The following is a 16,293-nucleotide window of genomic DNA, read 5'->3' as shown; positions in this document are numbered from 1 at the left end:
TTTATGTCCAAATAAGTTACAGCGGTTCTCAACCTGTGGGTCCACCCCTTTGGGGGTCAAACGACCCTTTCACAGGGGTCACCTAAGACCATCGGAAAACAAAAAGATATTTATATTACGATTCATAACTAGCAAAATTACAGTTATAGAGTAGCAACGAAAATAATTTTATGGTTGGGGATCACCACAACATGAGGAACTGTATTACGCAGCATTAGGAAGGTTGAGAACCACTGCATTAGTAAGACATATGACACTAAATGCATTTTATCTTTAGGTACCCAGACAATTTGTTATGGCATATAAATATTCAAATGACTAAACATCAGTAGGCCACATACTTGCCCCTCCAGACAGCATTTTTTAGGCTAAGCATATTTTGAATGCTTTAGAAGTTACAGCTTATGTTGGATGTTCTCACATATATAGCAACATTTTAAAAATCGCTGTCATAATGTGCTAATTATGTTTACATTAATGGTACATTGATATAAAATTTAGATAGGTTAGTCATTCTCCATGAATAAATTAGCTCTTTTTTTCTCATTTAAAGCATTTTCTAATCTAAGCCAATATTCTGAAGTCTTTTTTGGGTTAAGACTTTAAGAATCAGATGATAGCTTTAGACCCTTTTTCCTCTGGAAAAATATACATACAAACTAAACCCAAAATTTTGCATATAATTTCAGGGAGTTTATAAACCCAAAGTCCATTCACAGCTCTCAAGAACTCTGTTCTATCCAGTGATCTTAGGAGGATAAAATTTTGTAGAATGATTAGGCTGCTGTAGATATAAAATAGAGACATTAGATAGTACGTTGTTTTCAGACGTTAAGGAATTTAACATGACATTGGAGGAGTGAGCTCTGTCATGAAGTTGTGAGATTATTTACCAAAGCCAACAATTTTAAGCATCCATGCTTGTTGCTTTAACTATTTTGATGGATTTTTTCCAAAATGTATTACATGCTTCCTTGCCTTCTAAAAAAAGAGTTCATTGAACGTAAGTTAACATTTTCTAGATGACTTGGGGTCATCATTGATAATATTAATTATTATATAGTGCTGTGATTTAGTAATGTGTTTAGGGCTGCTTATGGGTGTCTGCAGCTTTTTGTTTACTCCCCAGCTAAATGCCTTGGACTGCTGAGCTTTTTTGTGTTCCTGTGTTTGCTTTATACATTTTTTCTCTATTCCCCTTTATGTTTAGGCTGTCACCTTAAATTTCTTGTGCTGTTGTGAACCATAATGTAACATCTCACTTCTGTCTCCATCACACACCTCCATTTTTTACTGCTAATATACTGTGAGTGAGGATACGGGTACTATGTTTGTTAAAATTATGCATAAGATTAAAAGTCTTTGAAAACTTCAGGCCTTTCCTCCATGAATAAAATGCATGGGCTTTGAATTCTCCGTTTGGTTGTTCACCAAATGTTTAGCTTACTGCCTGTTTCCTTGCTGCTTTCTGGATAGCCAAGACTGCTAGTTAAGTCTCTTGCTACACTTACTATGTGACTTTGGTGTCCGAAAGAGTGCCTCCCAAGTTTCCTGTGACCAAGCTCTAAATCATTGAGTCCTTCACTCTGTTCTCTTACTGGACACTAGTATTCTGAATTTTTCTACTACTTAGAATCAAATAACACAGTCTTTTCCCAATTTACTGGAAAAGGAATTAATAGAATTATCTCAATTTTAAGGGTTTTTCTCAAGTTATTAAATTTTTGATGCCTGCTTAGGTAATTACTAACAAGCAATAGTAAGCAAAAAATCTTCAATAGAACTAAATTAACATGGGGCAAATGAATATTATAGGGCTCTCAGTCAGCTGTCAGTCATGACTACCTTGATAGTTTTTTATGGACCTGTGTGCTTGCGATTATGGTTTTATATTGCTCTATTTTATTGCAATAGTCTTCTACAAGTAAAGTTCTTCTAGTTGTATGTCGGAGCCAAATGAGTTATTGATGTTCCAACCTCTTGCCGTCTCGTAGAGCCTCATCTTTTGCATTCTGTACCAATCACTTCACCAGGCTAGCTCTTGAAATTCCTTTAACTTGTACTCTTTTACATATATGCTTTCGCATATGCTCTATGTAGAAATCCCTTTCTTTCCTTCTTCACCAGTGTAGTTTGTTGTCTTTTAAGCCTCAAATCAAGTGTTAGCTCTTTACAGAAGTCATTTATAAGCCTTGAGCCACCTCAGTGGAGCTATTCCCTTACTGTGTTTCTTTATCACCTTAGTGATAACTTTTGTCACACTGTGTGGTCCTTACTTTTCTCTTTCTTTTCCCCTTTAAAATCCTCAGTGGTAGGGACCATGTTTTTACTGCCTTCATTAAGGCACTTAGTAAATGTTTTTAATAAATGGTGTTCTTTAAAGAAGACCGGGTATTCTAGATATGCTATCATTTGAATTACTTTAAGAACCACAGCTCTAGACTTCTAAAATTTTCACCAAGCATATAGATTATTAACAAATTCATCTCTGAAATTCCTTCCTGTGTTCTCCAAACTTGCTTAGACAGTGTCCACTTTGGGGAGACCTGACATACTCATACACAGGTACATACATATTATATAGCGTACATAACTTCCATGTGATAGCAAATGTTCTTGCTCATACAGCCTGTGGACAATATAAAAGGAACTTACATAATGTTTTGAACTGAAATTCTAATACATTTGGGTTGACTTGATTTTTACCTGCTCACATTTTCACACACAGTGCTCTGCAGTATTTTTTTCTCTATAATTTTTTTTGGTAGCAATGGAGGTGGTGAAAATGGATCACATTCTGGATCTGTTTTGAAAATAGCCCTCAAAGGATTTTCTAGAGAATCAGATATTGAGAGTCAAAGAGGCAGGACCCCATCCTGTCCAGCACTCTTTCTTATATAACATATTCGTCTTTTTCCTGGATTCGTCATTTATTTTGTAGGAATACTTTCTTGAGGAATTATTTCAGATAGGCTTTATAACTGATAAATTTTCTGAGTCCTTGCATATTTTTTAAAAAGTCTTTATTTTACCCTTACTCTTGAATGATAATTAGACTGAAGTTAAAATTATTTTCCCTCAGAACTTTGAAGATAGTACTCCATGGTTTTCTACTTTCCATTGTTGCTGGTGAGAATTTTGACGTCAGTCTTATGATCTGCAGTCTTGATTCTTCTTCCTAGAAACTATTAGGACTTTCTTTAGCTTTCAACTTCTGATATTTTACAGCCAAGTGTCCACATGTTGTCTTTTTTATTCCATTTGCTCAGCACTTAATGAATTCTTTCAATCCGAAGATTTTTACCTTTATCTCTGGAACATTTTAATTGGTAATTTTCTTTTTTTTTTATTTAAGATTTTATTGGGGGAATTAGGGGAGGGGAACAGTGTTGGGGAATTGGGGAAGGGGACCAGCCAAGTTGTTGTCCTTCAATCTTTGTTGTGGAGGGCGCCAATCGCCTTCTGGCTTCCCATCAGCAGCTCGTGGCCTCTTTAAGCTCAAGGTGCTGTGTTCAATCTTAGTTGCAGGTGGGCAGATGGGCATAGCCATCATCCCATGTGGAAGTTGAACCCGGCAGTCTTTTTGTTAAGAGTGCACGTTCTATCCACTGAGCCATCTGGTTGGCAGCTCAGCTCAAGGTGTCGAGTTCAGTTTTAGTTGTGGGTGGGCATAGCCCGCCATTGAACAGGCAATCTTGTTGTTACACCAGCTGAGCCATCCTGCCACCTGTTGGCAGCTCAGTGATAACTCAGCTCGGGCGCAGCGTCACTGGCCCATGTGGGAATCGAACCGGTGGCCCTGTTGCTCAGAGCTCACGCTCTTAAGCTAACTCTTAACCAACTGAGCCACTCGGCCAGCCCCTTAATTGGTAATTTTCTCCTGAACAGCCTTTCTATTCTGTTTTCTGGATTTCTTACTAGACAGATATTGAAACGTCTTCATCCATCCACCATGGCTCTTAACTTTTTTACTTTGTGTTTCTTTGTATTTTTGAAGAGTCCTCAGTAAGATCTTCCATTTTACTAATTTACCTTACAGTTCATTCCATTTAATACTATTTACTATGAAATGAGCTCTAATGACATCATTGATAATATGTGCCTGGGAACCATGCACTTTTTCTATGTATTCCATATTATAATTTGCCCAGAAATGAACCAATACAGCAATTCTAGGGCATGTGCCTGCTTTGTGTATTCACCAAATCTAAGATCGAAACTTCCTGCCCAGCCTGTAAACTCTGTGATCTCTGTGGTGCCCCATGTAGATCAGTATCCAAAGCCATGGCTTCTCTGCCCCCTAATTGATTACACCTCTGATTTCCTCAGATGTCATTCTCTTTGTTGTATGTGTGTCCTTCAGAATTTAGTGATTTCCTCATCTGTTTGGTGATTTGCTCATATTTGTGTTTTACAGTTAGATCACCTGCTTGAGTGTTTAGTCGCTTACCACCAGTGATTACAAGGGGGGCCAGGGTACTGGCGCTTGTCTCATGGTGTGGGTGCGCTTCCCCTCCTGCGGGCCAGGAGCTACCTGTCGCAGAGCGCTGTTCTTCAGCTCAGTACGCGTCCTTGCTGCTTCAGCGTGGGATGTGCCTGTGTCGACCGCTGCTTAGCACGAGCTGGTGGGTGTGGGGGAAGCCGGAGCTGGAGGACCTACTCGGCCAGCTGTTTCAGATGCCGCTCCCCTATCACAATCATCCTGCTGTGTGTCTGTCTGAGTGTGACACTGACTACGGCTTGAAGCCCCTTCTCACCAGGCCTCCTTTTGCAAGTGTCTTCTCCTACAGGCGGCTTCTTGTAGTTTATTCCCTCCCCCCCTCACCACCCCCGACACATACCCTGCCCCCGCTGCTGCCAGAATTTGATCTTGTCTGCTTCCAGGAGTCTTTTCTTATTTTCCCATGCATTTGTGATTTGTATTTGTTGAATTAAATGTCGTTTCCTCAGAAAAGTTTTTCCTAACTACCCAATGCAAAGCAGCTTCCCATTTACTTTCTAGCACATCACCTCGGGTTCTTTTCGTTACAGCATTCATCTCTCCCTAATATTTTTTTATCTTTTTTCAGTATTTCCAGACTTAAATGTAAACTTCATTAGGGGCCTTATATGTTCTGTTTACTTTATATATTCTGTTTACTGCTATATTTTAAGTGGTTAGAACAGTGTCTGGTATAGACATCCAATGTATGACCATTGAATTAAGTGACTTGATGGGGTTTTTTTTAAACTGTATATCACATCTGCTTGAATTACACAAATATTAGATTTTACGCCAGGAACTAGGCTTAGCAAATGTTCTATGTTAGCCTCTGTTCAAGACAGAAAACCTTTATTAATCAAATAATTATCTTTGACCAGAAAGCTAATCATTAATCCATGGATTAAAATGTAAAGGTCTTAACCTCTAGCACTTCAATCACATGTCATTAAAGTTTGGGTGGAGGGGAAAAGAAAAGCTTTGATTTTTCTAAAAAACAACATTACAAAATGACCAGAAAAAGTCATAATTCTGTTTGTTTATAGTTTCTATGACTACATGAGGTCAATTCTATTCTCAGGTAAATTGTAAGTTCAAGTGCATCATATCCTCGTGCCATATTATTATGGAGCTCCTTTAGCAAACCCAAATTTCCAAATTCTTAAACTAGGTTAAAGATTCACTCTACCAAATAAAATTTTTACTTTTATTTCCTGTATCTCTTAAGAGTAAATTTGGTAGCTGTAGTCAGCTCACCAGCCAATATGTGATAGTAATGAACAATTTTTCAATGTAAAAAACATTATTTTGAGAGTTAACCCATTAATTAAATATTAGAGTGGGAAAACAGAAAAATCCACTTATGTACAGATTAGTTGCTCGTGTAATAACTCCATGAAAGAAAATTCCATGTCTTTCAAATTTTGATTAGACCTCTTATTGTTAAGTATATTATCTCTTTCAGTGCCCATGTAATAAATGTCACAAGCTATTAAAACACTTTTATTTTCTACATAGAAATCAAATGTATTCCCACATTTTTTTCTTGAAAATGTTTTAATTATATATTGAAAAAAAGAGGAAGTCACTTTATAGAAAACAAATAAAAATTTATTTGTTCCATAAAACAAAAAATATTTTTAAATAACCAATTTGGAAGTCTTATACTCCTATACCATCAAGAGGGTGAACTTAAACCTTACAGAATTAACCTCTCATCTTTATTATTCTGAAGGGAAATTATTTAATTTTGTTGTACTTCTTTTATTAGGCAAAGATGCAATTTACACAATTCCAGTGAAAAACATTCTTGCTGTGGAAAAACTGGAAGAGAGCTCTTTCAACAAGAAAAATGTAAGTTACAGATATAATTAAAGCTTTTTAAATTGCATATATTACTAAGTTGAGAATTTTAAAGAAGCTGGTCGTTTTAGGATTTGCCATTAATTATTACTATTTTATAATTGCTGGTTAGACCTCTGTCTTAAAATTGTCCATTATTGTTGATGCCTTGTATAGTCTGCCTACACTGTTAAGTTAAAGGTACTTTTCTCAATATTACCCTATTTAAACTTCTCAACTTGAATTCGAGTCTTTAATAATATAGTGCAATCTTCTCTTCTGCTATCACTCAGTACATACCATTATACTCAAGCCAACCAAGATGATATCCTGTTTCTCTGTATTTTCCCACTGCTGTGCCTTTACTCAGCCTTTTTCCTCCATCTGAAATTCCCTCCCTTTATACTGTTCATATGTGAGTCCATTCCTTTGTGCATGTGTGGCTCCTAAAAATTATATAATGTTGTAGCACCATGTGACTCAGATTGTCCTTGAAACTAACTTCCTTGAAAAGTAACAATTCATAAGATACCTGAGCAGTTATCTAGCCAAGTAAACTATATTTCTGTTATATACCTTTTTCTGTTTTGTTCTGCTTGTTGGTTTTTAGACTGTCACTAACTTTTTATCTTAATTGCCTATGAAGATGTTCCAAGTAATACATATGGAGAAACCACTCTATGTCCAGGCAAATAATTGTGTAGAAGCTAATGAATGGATAGACGTACTCTGCAGGGTGAGCCGATGCAATCAGAACAGGCTCAGTTCCTATCACCCCTCTGCATATCTAAATGGAAGCTGGCTTTGCTGTCAGGAGACCAGTGAAAACGCTCACGGCTGCAAGCCATGTACTGCGTAAGTTTCTTTCTGACTAAAAAAGCAGGGTTTCAAGTGTGGTATTATCTATACAATGGAATGTTATTCAGCCATAAAATCGACTGAAGTACTGATACATGCTACAATACACGTGAACCTTGAAAACATGCTAAGTGAAAGAAGCCAGACACAAAGGCCCTTTACTGTATGATAACATTTATACAAAGTTAATAGGTAAATTCATAGAGACAGAAAGTAGATTGGCAGTTGTGAGGGGCTGGAGGGAGGGAGGAATGGAGGTTGTTAATGGATACAGGGTTTCTTTTGGGGGTGATGAAAATGTTCCCAAATAAATAGTGGCTGGCACAAGTCAGCAAAAAAGAGCAATGTTTAAATAGATGCGTAAACCTGGGCAAGATATCAAGGAAGAAAAGCTTAGCATTAAGAAGTAATGTATTGGTATTGTGATGAAGCATAGGTTATGAAAATGATTTCACTTTAAAATTCCCCTCCTTTTGATTAGAGTCACATCATAACCAAACCTCTTGGCCCTGTTTAATTGTCAAATGAAACTAGATTTCTGAGCTTCCTTATGCGAAATTCTGTGACTGTTTTTTAGCCTCAAATCGTCAAAAGTCTTTGGCATGTTAACAAAGTGAAATTTTTCCAATGTCTTTTAATTTCATTTTTACCATAGAGGTGTCCCTGCAGACATCCAAATAGATATTGATGAAGACAGAGAAACAGAAAGAATTTATTCCCTTTTTACCCTCAGTTTACTTAAGCTACAGAAAATGGAAGGTAAATGTACAATTAAAATATCTTTATGTAACCATGATACTTAATAGCCAATTCCTAAAATGTTGCTTTGGCATTATCTTAAAGTTGAAAATACTCATGGGTTTACCAAAATGTTACTTTCTATGAAAGTTGACAAACTCCCAAAGGGGACGTTTTTATAGATATTCATGAAGTAAAAATACTGTTTTTGCATAAATGTGATGATCATAATTAATAAAATGGATGTATTTGGGTTATCGATGCATTTCCAGGGGGGAAGTCTCCCCAGCCTGAGACACTTGAGAAGCTCTTGTTTGTACTACAAATTAAGTGTATGGAATACAGTTGTCTGATCAGAGATTTTGCTGCTCCTTGTAGAGGCTTGTGGAACTATAGCAGTCTATCAAGGACCACAGAAAGAGCTTGACGATTATTCTAACTTTGTGATCGAAGATTCTGTCACAACCTTTAAGACAATCCAGCAAATAAAAAGCATCATAGAGAAACTAGATGAACCTCATGAAAAGTATAGGAAGAAAAGGTCAAGTAGTGCGAAATATGGGAGCAAGTAAGTATTCTTAAGACACTTGAAACATAGTTTTAAACATAGTTTGAGATTGCCTCTACTACTCTGCGTTCATCCCTGAAATGCAGGCCTCCTGCTTCCCTTCCTCTTTCAGGACCCAGCTCAGAGCCTTTCTCCTCCCGTGTAAGAGCTCCCCTGACCACTCTCATGGTGACCTTTGTCTTTTCAGTTCTGGTATCATTTCCTTATGTTGGTGCTGTACTTTATCACCACTTCTAATGTTATATTCCACTATAATTCATTAAATTGAATGCTCAGTAGCTTGTTATTTTTCTTTTGTTTTTACTGATTCTCTTCCTTCCTATTAATAATATCTCCCACAGTGCCTTAAACATACTAAGTACTAAAAAAATAAACAAATAAAAATAAAAATCTGCTGTAAAAGTGCCAGAAGTATTTTGTAGTAGATTTTTGGATCCATCTCAGATATAGGTGGATAACAGCATAGCTAACATTTATTTGTTAGGAGCTTATTCTAGCACCAGGCACTGTGTCTAACTCTGCATCACGTCACTTAGATTGTTTTTAGCAGCAAGTAACAGAAAATCCCAGTGGAAGTGGCTTAACCAGTAAGAAAAATTTTAATCCCACAAATTAAGTCCTGATTTCTACAGTTGGTTAATTCGCCAGCTCAGCACTATCATCAAGGGAAGCATTCACCTCAGTCTGTTGTTCCAGGTATATCCTCCTTTTGGCTCAAATACATTGTTATAAAAATTCTCTTAAAACAAACAAAAAGGACCATCCGGCCACTCAGCCATCCTCAACAAGATGATTTCGGTCTTCCTCAGGCTGAAGGTCACTGATGGGTTGTAATAGTTGAGAGCCTCACACTTGTATATAATCATTCCGGGAAGCAGAGAAAAAGCCGTTTCTCCTCACTCAGAGAAAAGAACCTTATCTCAAGTTACCCAGCCTCCCTTGGAATGCAGGGCTGCCCAGGACCAACACTGCCGTCAGGTTTCTGTTTCTACAGAAGTAACTAAGGAGGGGATGGTTCTTAGACCAGCCAATAAATGGTAAATAAGTGTTGGCCACTCTCATTGGTCCTCACACCAGCCCAACCTGGTTATAGCCCCCATTTTATGGCTGGAGAAACTGAAGCTCAGGGAAGTTAAGTGCCTGGCTCAGAGTTACAGCTGATTAGTAAGGCGGTGTTTAAATCCTGGCCCCACAATTTTAAGTATTTTATTCCTTGGTGTAGATTAATAATTATATTTGTGGTTTATGAACAATAAAAATCAGTTTCACAGTTACAAATCTTTATGTTCTCCCTGGATAGAAGGCTCAGCGCATTAAACAGGTTATTGTAAACATACTCATCCTGTCTTTTCTACATTAGTGTCATTGGTTCTCTTCCAGCAGTAGTCATGCAGTTTTGGAGCCCCAGGAAGTTTCCATATGAGGTTCTAGCTCATGCTTGACCATCTTTTTAAAGCAGTAGCTCCCCCTCACACCCACACACGCTGTACCCTTTCCCAGCTTTATTTTTCTCTATTAAAAGATATCAATCTCTCTTGTATTATTATTTTACTTCTTCATTTTATTTTTCCCTATACTAGAATATAAGCTCCATTCGGGCAAGGGTTTTGTCTATTTTGTTCACTACTTTAACCGTTGCTTCTAAAATAATGCCTGACATTTAATAGGTGATCCATAAATACTTGTTGCATTAATGAAATAAGACTTGGCTTGAGAGATTATTAAGAGAAAACTATAAATACTTAATGGATAGTAGGAGATAATTTGTCACTTTTAAAACATATTTTTTTAGCTTTTGAAAAATGACTTTCTTTTATTATTTTCTAGGGAAAACCCAATTGGGAAAACATCGTAGAATTTGTCCAATTGACTCAGAAGAACTGGAAAATTTTTTTGTTGGAGTTTTTCAATTCATCATATATTTTGTTCATAGTATTTAAGAATGAACATTGGCTTCAGTGTCACCTGCATTCACATTGTATTTAATATTTAATAACTGAAATTAACTGTTTGGGAATCCTGGTATTGGTGTATTACTAGAGAATTTGAAATCAAGATTCCCCTTCATATCTTATGTGTTGAAAGCCATGTTTCTACAACTTCTTTTTAATAGAAAGAATCTTCCTAAAGAAGTTTTGTAAAAAAAAGGAGAACACCTCTGTAACAAGAAACCATCTCTTGTAACACTCCATGTTCTGTGGACTTTTCACTACCATTAGTGCCTGTTCTAGACTGCCGACATTGTGTTGTTTTACTAGAAAATCTCAATCCACGACAACTCAGAGCTTTCTAGTTAGTTCACCTAGACCCTCCCCCTTCAAAAAAGAAAAAACATGAAAGACTTTCCTTTGGTTGATGAGTCATTACAGATTACATTAAGGGCAGGGACAGAAACTTGAGAAAACTGCCAGAGTATCCTTGAAAGTTGGTAGATCCTTTTGCCTATTTAAAGATGTAAACAGAACTCAGATAGGAAGAATCAGGGAACATATACTTGTGTGTGTCTTGTTTACATTTGGGATGAGTGATGGCAGATGAAATCAAATGAGACCACTAAATTTTTCTTCCATTGTTTTAAATATCAGGTACTCATTCTCTTGATTTGAGAGTTCCAGCTAACATGACTTGTAAGGACATCTCTTCTGAAAAAGAAGAGAAAGTAAACAGTGAATGAAGGTGGTGGGAAAATCACTTGACTTCACCTGTTATTCCATGTTATTATAAAGGCCACCATAGGGGTGCCCTCCTCCTGGTGTGACTATTAGTGGTTGGAGAGCTAACTAACTCAAGAACAGTCACTCGGCGCACTTTAATAATCTGGGCTGCCCCAGATTTTACTTCAGATACTCCATGGTATCTAATCTTTATGATCAGTTGAATGATCAGTGTTTAAGAAATACTGCTTTCCTGAAAATGTTTATATTTCATTGCTGTTTGCTTATTGCCTGCTAGCCAAATGGAATTTGGGCAAACAACTGTTGGAATCCTGTTTTTTCCCTGGTAATTTACTTTTTCTTAAAAACCATAACTGTAAATAAGCAGTCGAAGCAAGTTGCCACCTTGAGTTAAGAGGGATACACTTTGCTTCATCAGTATTAAAAACCATGGTACTCTTATTTTGTCTTTTTAAAAGCAAACATTTTCTAAATGTGGTACTTTGAACCTTGGAGTATTTACACATTTCTGTTTAAAACTGTGACTTATTAATGTAAGTCTAGCTAGTAGTGCTTTTTTTGTTTCCCTGAGCATAAGCTATATTTTAAGATACATTTTGCCAATTATGTAGTTGGCAATTGTTTTTAAATTATATTGTTACTAGGTAGTCATTTTTAAAGACCATTGGCACACAATCAAAGTAGTTCCATAGATGATTATAACTGAGCTATGTGTTTCCCTAAATGACTTGTAAAAATTAATTGGTTTTATTTAAGAAACAGTCCTAGTCTACATTATGGTAGGTTATTTCTGGCCCATTTTAAAAACAAGTTGGAAAGAGTCCTTTATATTTTATGAGCTTTTAGATTCTGTATACTGATTTATAAATGTGATGGAATTTAACCATTTAATAAATTTCTTATTGTTGAATTTCATTCAAGTTGAAATTTCCTTTTAAGAGTCTCTGAAATGTCTACCTGACAAGGACATGTGAGCATTGCCAGGTACCACTCATTACTCTTTATTGGGTTTTTAGTTCTCTGCTATGTTTTACAAGGCAAAAGAAATATTCATCTAATAAATCAATAAATAGAATAAATCAATAAACAGAAGAAATAAATTCTTCTAATATCAAATCCCCAATTATGATTGTTTTTAAAGATTATGGCTTTGTACAAAGGGACCAAGGCTGTGTGGATGCATAACTCTGAATTTGAAGGAAAGAGTTCAGTCATCTAGTTATTTTCTTCAAATGACATTTTTAAACTGCCAGTTTGACTGGAATTAACCAGCATGGCACAGCCTAAAAAGAAGTAGCATGAAATTATATTAATTTTCTTTGAAAGTCTTCTGAAATAAGAGACCATGTCAGTAGGACCCTAGATAACCAAGGTACTTGCTTCCAAGGGCCTCAGTCCTCTGCTGTTACCTACAAATACTTTGATTTTTTACTACCTGATCTGCTTTCTCTGCCTTTCCCAAATTTGAAAAAAATAATGTGGCAGCTCACTTCACCCTAAAAACCTGAAAACCCTAAGAAGGAAAGAAAAGGATAATACGGAGAAACTTCTGCCATAAATGCCAGTTCTGGTTCTTAGCATAGCCATTTCCATCAGTTGAAATTGTGGTGATCTGTTGCCTGTTTTGTTGTTATTGTTTGTTTGGGTTTTGTTTAGCTTTTTTTTTTTAATATTCACTTAATAAAATGATGGGCAATAGCAAATTTTTTTACTTTCAGGAATATAGTTTTATCAAATTTAACTATTTTTATTTGCCAAAGAAATATGTTTATAATATCGCTGGTCATAATTAAGTGTCAAGCGAGGCTTTCCTTATTATAAACAAAAAAAGGTGACGAATGATGCGGCTTTTGTTTCTGTTTCTGAAGCCTAATTTCATTTATCAGAAAGGCTCATCCATGCCAGGTTTTAGAAAGTGGATTTATGTTTTTTAAGTAAAAGCACCTTTAATTTGTTCTAACGGTACATCCTGTAAAGACAGAATGCAACAAAGCGTTTTAGGTGTCCTCACAGTATGTGAAAAATACAGGACTCATTCTAGAGTTAAATTACCAGTCTCGATTGATATTATTTGCTTCCATTTTTATAACTTTGAAATTAATATGTTGCTAGTAAATATTGGTTTTTACAGTGTCCAGTTTAAAAATGTAAGTTATCAAAACTTAATGTAGTGAATTTGTGTAACCATGTTGTATTGTTGAGAATGTATTTTTATTTAAAATTTATTTTCTTATCAAGAGTATTATAAAAATTAAAAACTTTTGTAACTGTTGCTTGGAAATAACTCAAATAAATTACAGAAAGCCTGTCCATTCTTTGTGAGACCTTACTTTCTTACTTATTTAGGAATTCTTGTTGAAAATGATTGTACCTTGCCTAATTAGTAAGGGACTAACAAAAGTGAGAATTCCTGAATTACAAAGAATACTGAAGCCACCTGGGAAGGCCTCAGGATTCCTGCGTTTAACTAGACTGATGTTTGATGGACTGTGGTCGTTAATTTGTTTATTCATTCAGCAGATTTGTTTTGAGGACCTACAGTGTGCCATGCAGGGTCCTGTCATTCCCTAGAGCCATGCAGATCCTGCGTGCGGGTAGATATTCCACTCCTGTCTGGGTACATAGTTTGAAGCTGAGGTTTTCAGCCTGTTAGACTTTTTTGAAGAATCCTGTTCTGTTCTTCTCAAAAAAGTCGACATTACAAACTGGTTACTCGGGTCCTGCATTGACGCCCATGATTGAGCCTACCCTGTCGCTCACCTTTCAGTGCATCCCTCTGGTTGTACTAATTTGAACCATGTCATGCCATTCTACTGAAATGTCTTGAGAATATAGTGACAGCACCAAAAACCAGGTTAGTCAATAACTTGTGCCCCCAACGAGAGAAGCAAGAATACTCCCCCGTTGTGCCTCAGTAGCCCTCTTAGCATCTCTAAATAAACCTCCATAAAACTTAGCCCCTGCAACTCCAGAAAAGATTATGGTTAACGAAGAGGAAGGAATAAGGTTATGAATCTCTAAGGACCTTGTTTTTACTGAAGCACCAGAATCCCATTTTTTCATACCAGCCCATGTATTAGAATAGAACTTGTCAGAAACATGAAAGACGGGGTTCTACTCTAGGATGGAAAGCAAGCTAGTGTTTTAGAGAGAGGGCCATGCTCTAATTGGGTTTCCCTTTCCGAAGTACATGTTTCCAAAATGGGAGACACCTGAGGCCAGGCAGAACCCTGTATGTGTGTACACAAGAGTAAGAAACGAGACATGGCTTGGCACTGCTGAGGTCTGGTCACTGCTGTGTTTGTCTGCTACTCCAACGCAGTGACCAGTGCTGACCTTTCAGAGAACAGCCTGTCTTGGGCAGACATGACATGCTTCCAAATAAACTGGCCCACGTTCAGAGACCTTTTAGTTTTGATTTCTCACAAACCCTCAACTGAGGTTTGGTCTTTTGTAGCCAAAAGTTTCATTCTTTGGCTTGTCATTTCGCCATTTGACTTCTAAGTTTGGTGAAACAATTTGCCACCTTATTTTAAGTTTATGCCTATATTTTACATTAACAGTTTCACTTGTTTAATTAGACTTGTTTAGTTTCCTGCCTTATATTTCAGTTCCTCTGTTTCGTAGTATCAAAACCTTTGTACGTCCTTTGTATTGACCTACTTTTTGACGTGGAGTTCAGTCTTGGACACACAGTTTTTGCTCATCAAGGAAGAATTGTCTGGGATGAACAGGATTCTTTTCCAAATTTAACATATTTCTGAACTCTACCCAGAACTGAGAAGGCCATGCTGCCTGCACTGTTAAAAATACATTTTAGATTTTTAAAAAAGATTTTTATTAGAATGTAGCTAATGTACAATATTATATTAGTTTGAGGTGTACACAAGAGTTATTCAACATTTCTATACCTAAGAAGAGATCACCATAAGCCCATCAACCATCTGACACTGTACCACGCTATCACAATATTACTGACTATATTCCCCATGCTGTACATTACATCCCCATGACTTATTTGTTTTATACCTGGAAATTTGGACCTTTTATTCTCCTTCACCTTTTCCCCCATTTTATAATTTTTCAATTATAATTGACAGTATTTTATATTAATTCCAGGTGTACAGCATAGTGGTTAGACATTTATATAATTTAAGAAGTGCTACCCCTGACTAGGACCCACCTGACATGATAAATAGCTATTACCATATCGTTGACTATATTCCCTATGCTTTACTTTACATCCCTGTGACTATTTTGTAACTACAAATTGGTACTTGTCAATCTCTTCATCTTTTTCACCCTGTCCCCCAACACCCCTCCCATCTATCACCCCAATATATCTAGTACCCATCTGACACTATACATAGTTATTACAATATTATTGACTATGTTCCTTATGCCATACCCTACATCCCTATGACTACTGTGTAACAACCAATTTGTACTCCTTAATCTTTTCCCCTTTTTCACCCATTCCCAACCCTCCTCCCATCTGGCAACCATCAAAATGTTCTCTATGAGTTTATTTCTCTTTTGTTTATTTTGTTATTTAGATTCCACATGTAAGAAAAATCACATTGCATCTGTCTTTCTCTGTCTGACATACTTCACTCAGTACAATACCCTCCAGGTCCATCCAGGCCACCACAGATGGTGGGGTAACCCATGCCCTTCCATGGCCAGGCAAAAATTCCATTGTATATAATATATGTACCACCTCCTCTTTATCCATCCATTCATTTTCGGACACCCAGGCTGCCTCCACATCTTGGCTATTGTAAACAATACTGTAATGAACATTTGGATGTACGTGCCCCCTGGAAGTGGTATTTTGGGTTTCTTCAGATAATTACCCTGAAGTGGGATTACTGGGTCCTTTGTCACGTATTATAGCCTTTGTTTTAAAGTCTGTTTTGTCTGGTCAAAGTATTGCTACCTCAGCTTTTTTGTTTGTTTCCATTTACATGAAGTACTATATTTTTTTTCCAACCCTTTACTTTCTGTCTGTGTGTGTCTTCTGATCTGGTGAGTCTCTTGTAGGCAGCCTTTGTAAGGGCCTTGTTTTCTTATCCATTCAGCCACCCATCTTTTAATTGGAGCACTTAATCTATTTACATTGAAAGTAATTG

General features: G+C 36.7%; 1 protein-coding gene across 3 annotated transcripts in view; it reads left to right on the top strand.

Moving 5' to 3' along the window:
* RASA2 (RAS p21 protein activator 2) overlaps positions 1-12,852 on the top strand; it is a 103,657-nt gene extending 90,805 nt beyond the window's left edge. For 2 of the 3 annotated variants that reach the window (XM_019646043.1, XM_019646042.1), the window contains exons 20-24: positions 6,252-6,334; positions 6,969-7,177; positions 7,836-7,939; positions 8,297-8,486; positions 10,314-12,852. In XM_019646043.1, the coding sequence (XP_019501588.1) occupies positions 6,252-6,334; positions 6,969-7,177; positions 7,836-7,939; positions 8,297-8,486; positions 10,314-10,341 (614 nt within the window). In that variant the 3' untranslated portion in view covers positions 10,342-12,852. Of the gene's footprint in view, positions 1-991; positions 1,004-6,251; positions 6,335-6,968; positions 7,178-7,835; positions 7,940-8,296; positions 8,487-10,313 lie in introns of all 3 variants that reach the window. The other variant, XM_019646041.1, reaches the window with a different exon arrangement.
* Positions 12,853-16,293: the final 3,441 nt, after the last annotated feature.

The sequence above is a fragment of the Hipposideros armiger genome, unplaced genomic scaffold (genome assembly GCF_001890085.2).
Source record: "Hipposideros armiger isolate ML-2016 unplaced genomic scaffold, ASM189008v1 scaffold_96, whole genome shotgun sequence".
Classification (NCBI taxonomy): Eukaryota; Metazoa; Chordata; class Mammalia; order Chiroptera; family Hipposideridae; genus Hipposideros; species Hipposideros armiger.
The sequence above is the reverse complement of the archived record's forward strand: the minus strand, read 5'-3'. Positions and strand labels throughout refer to the sequence as shown.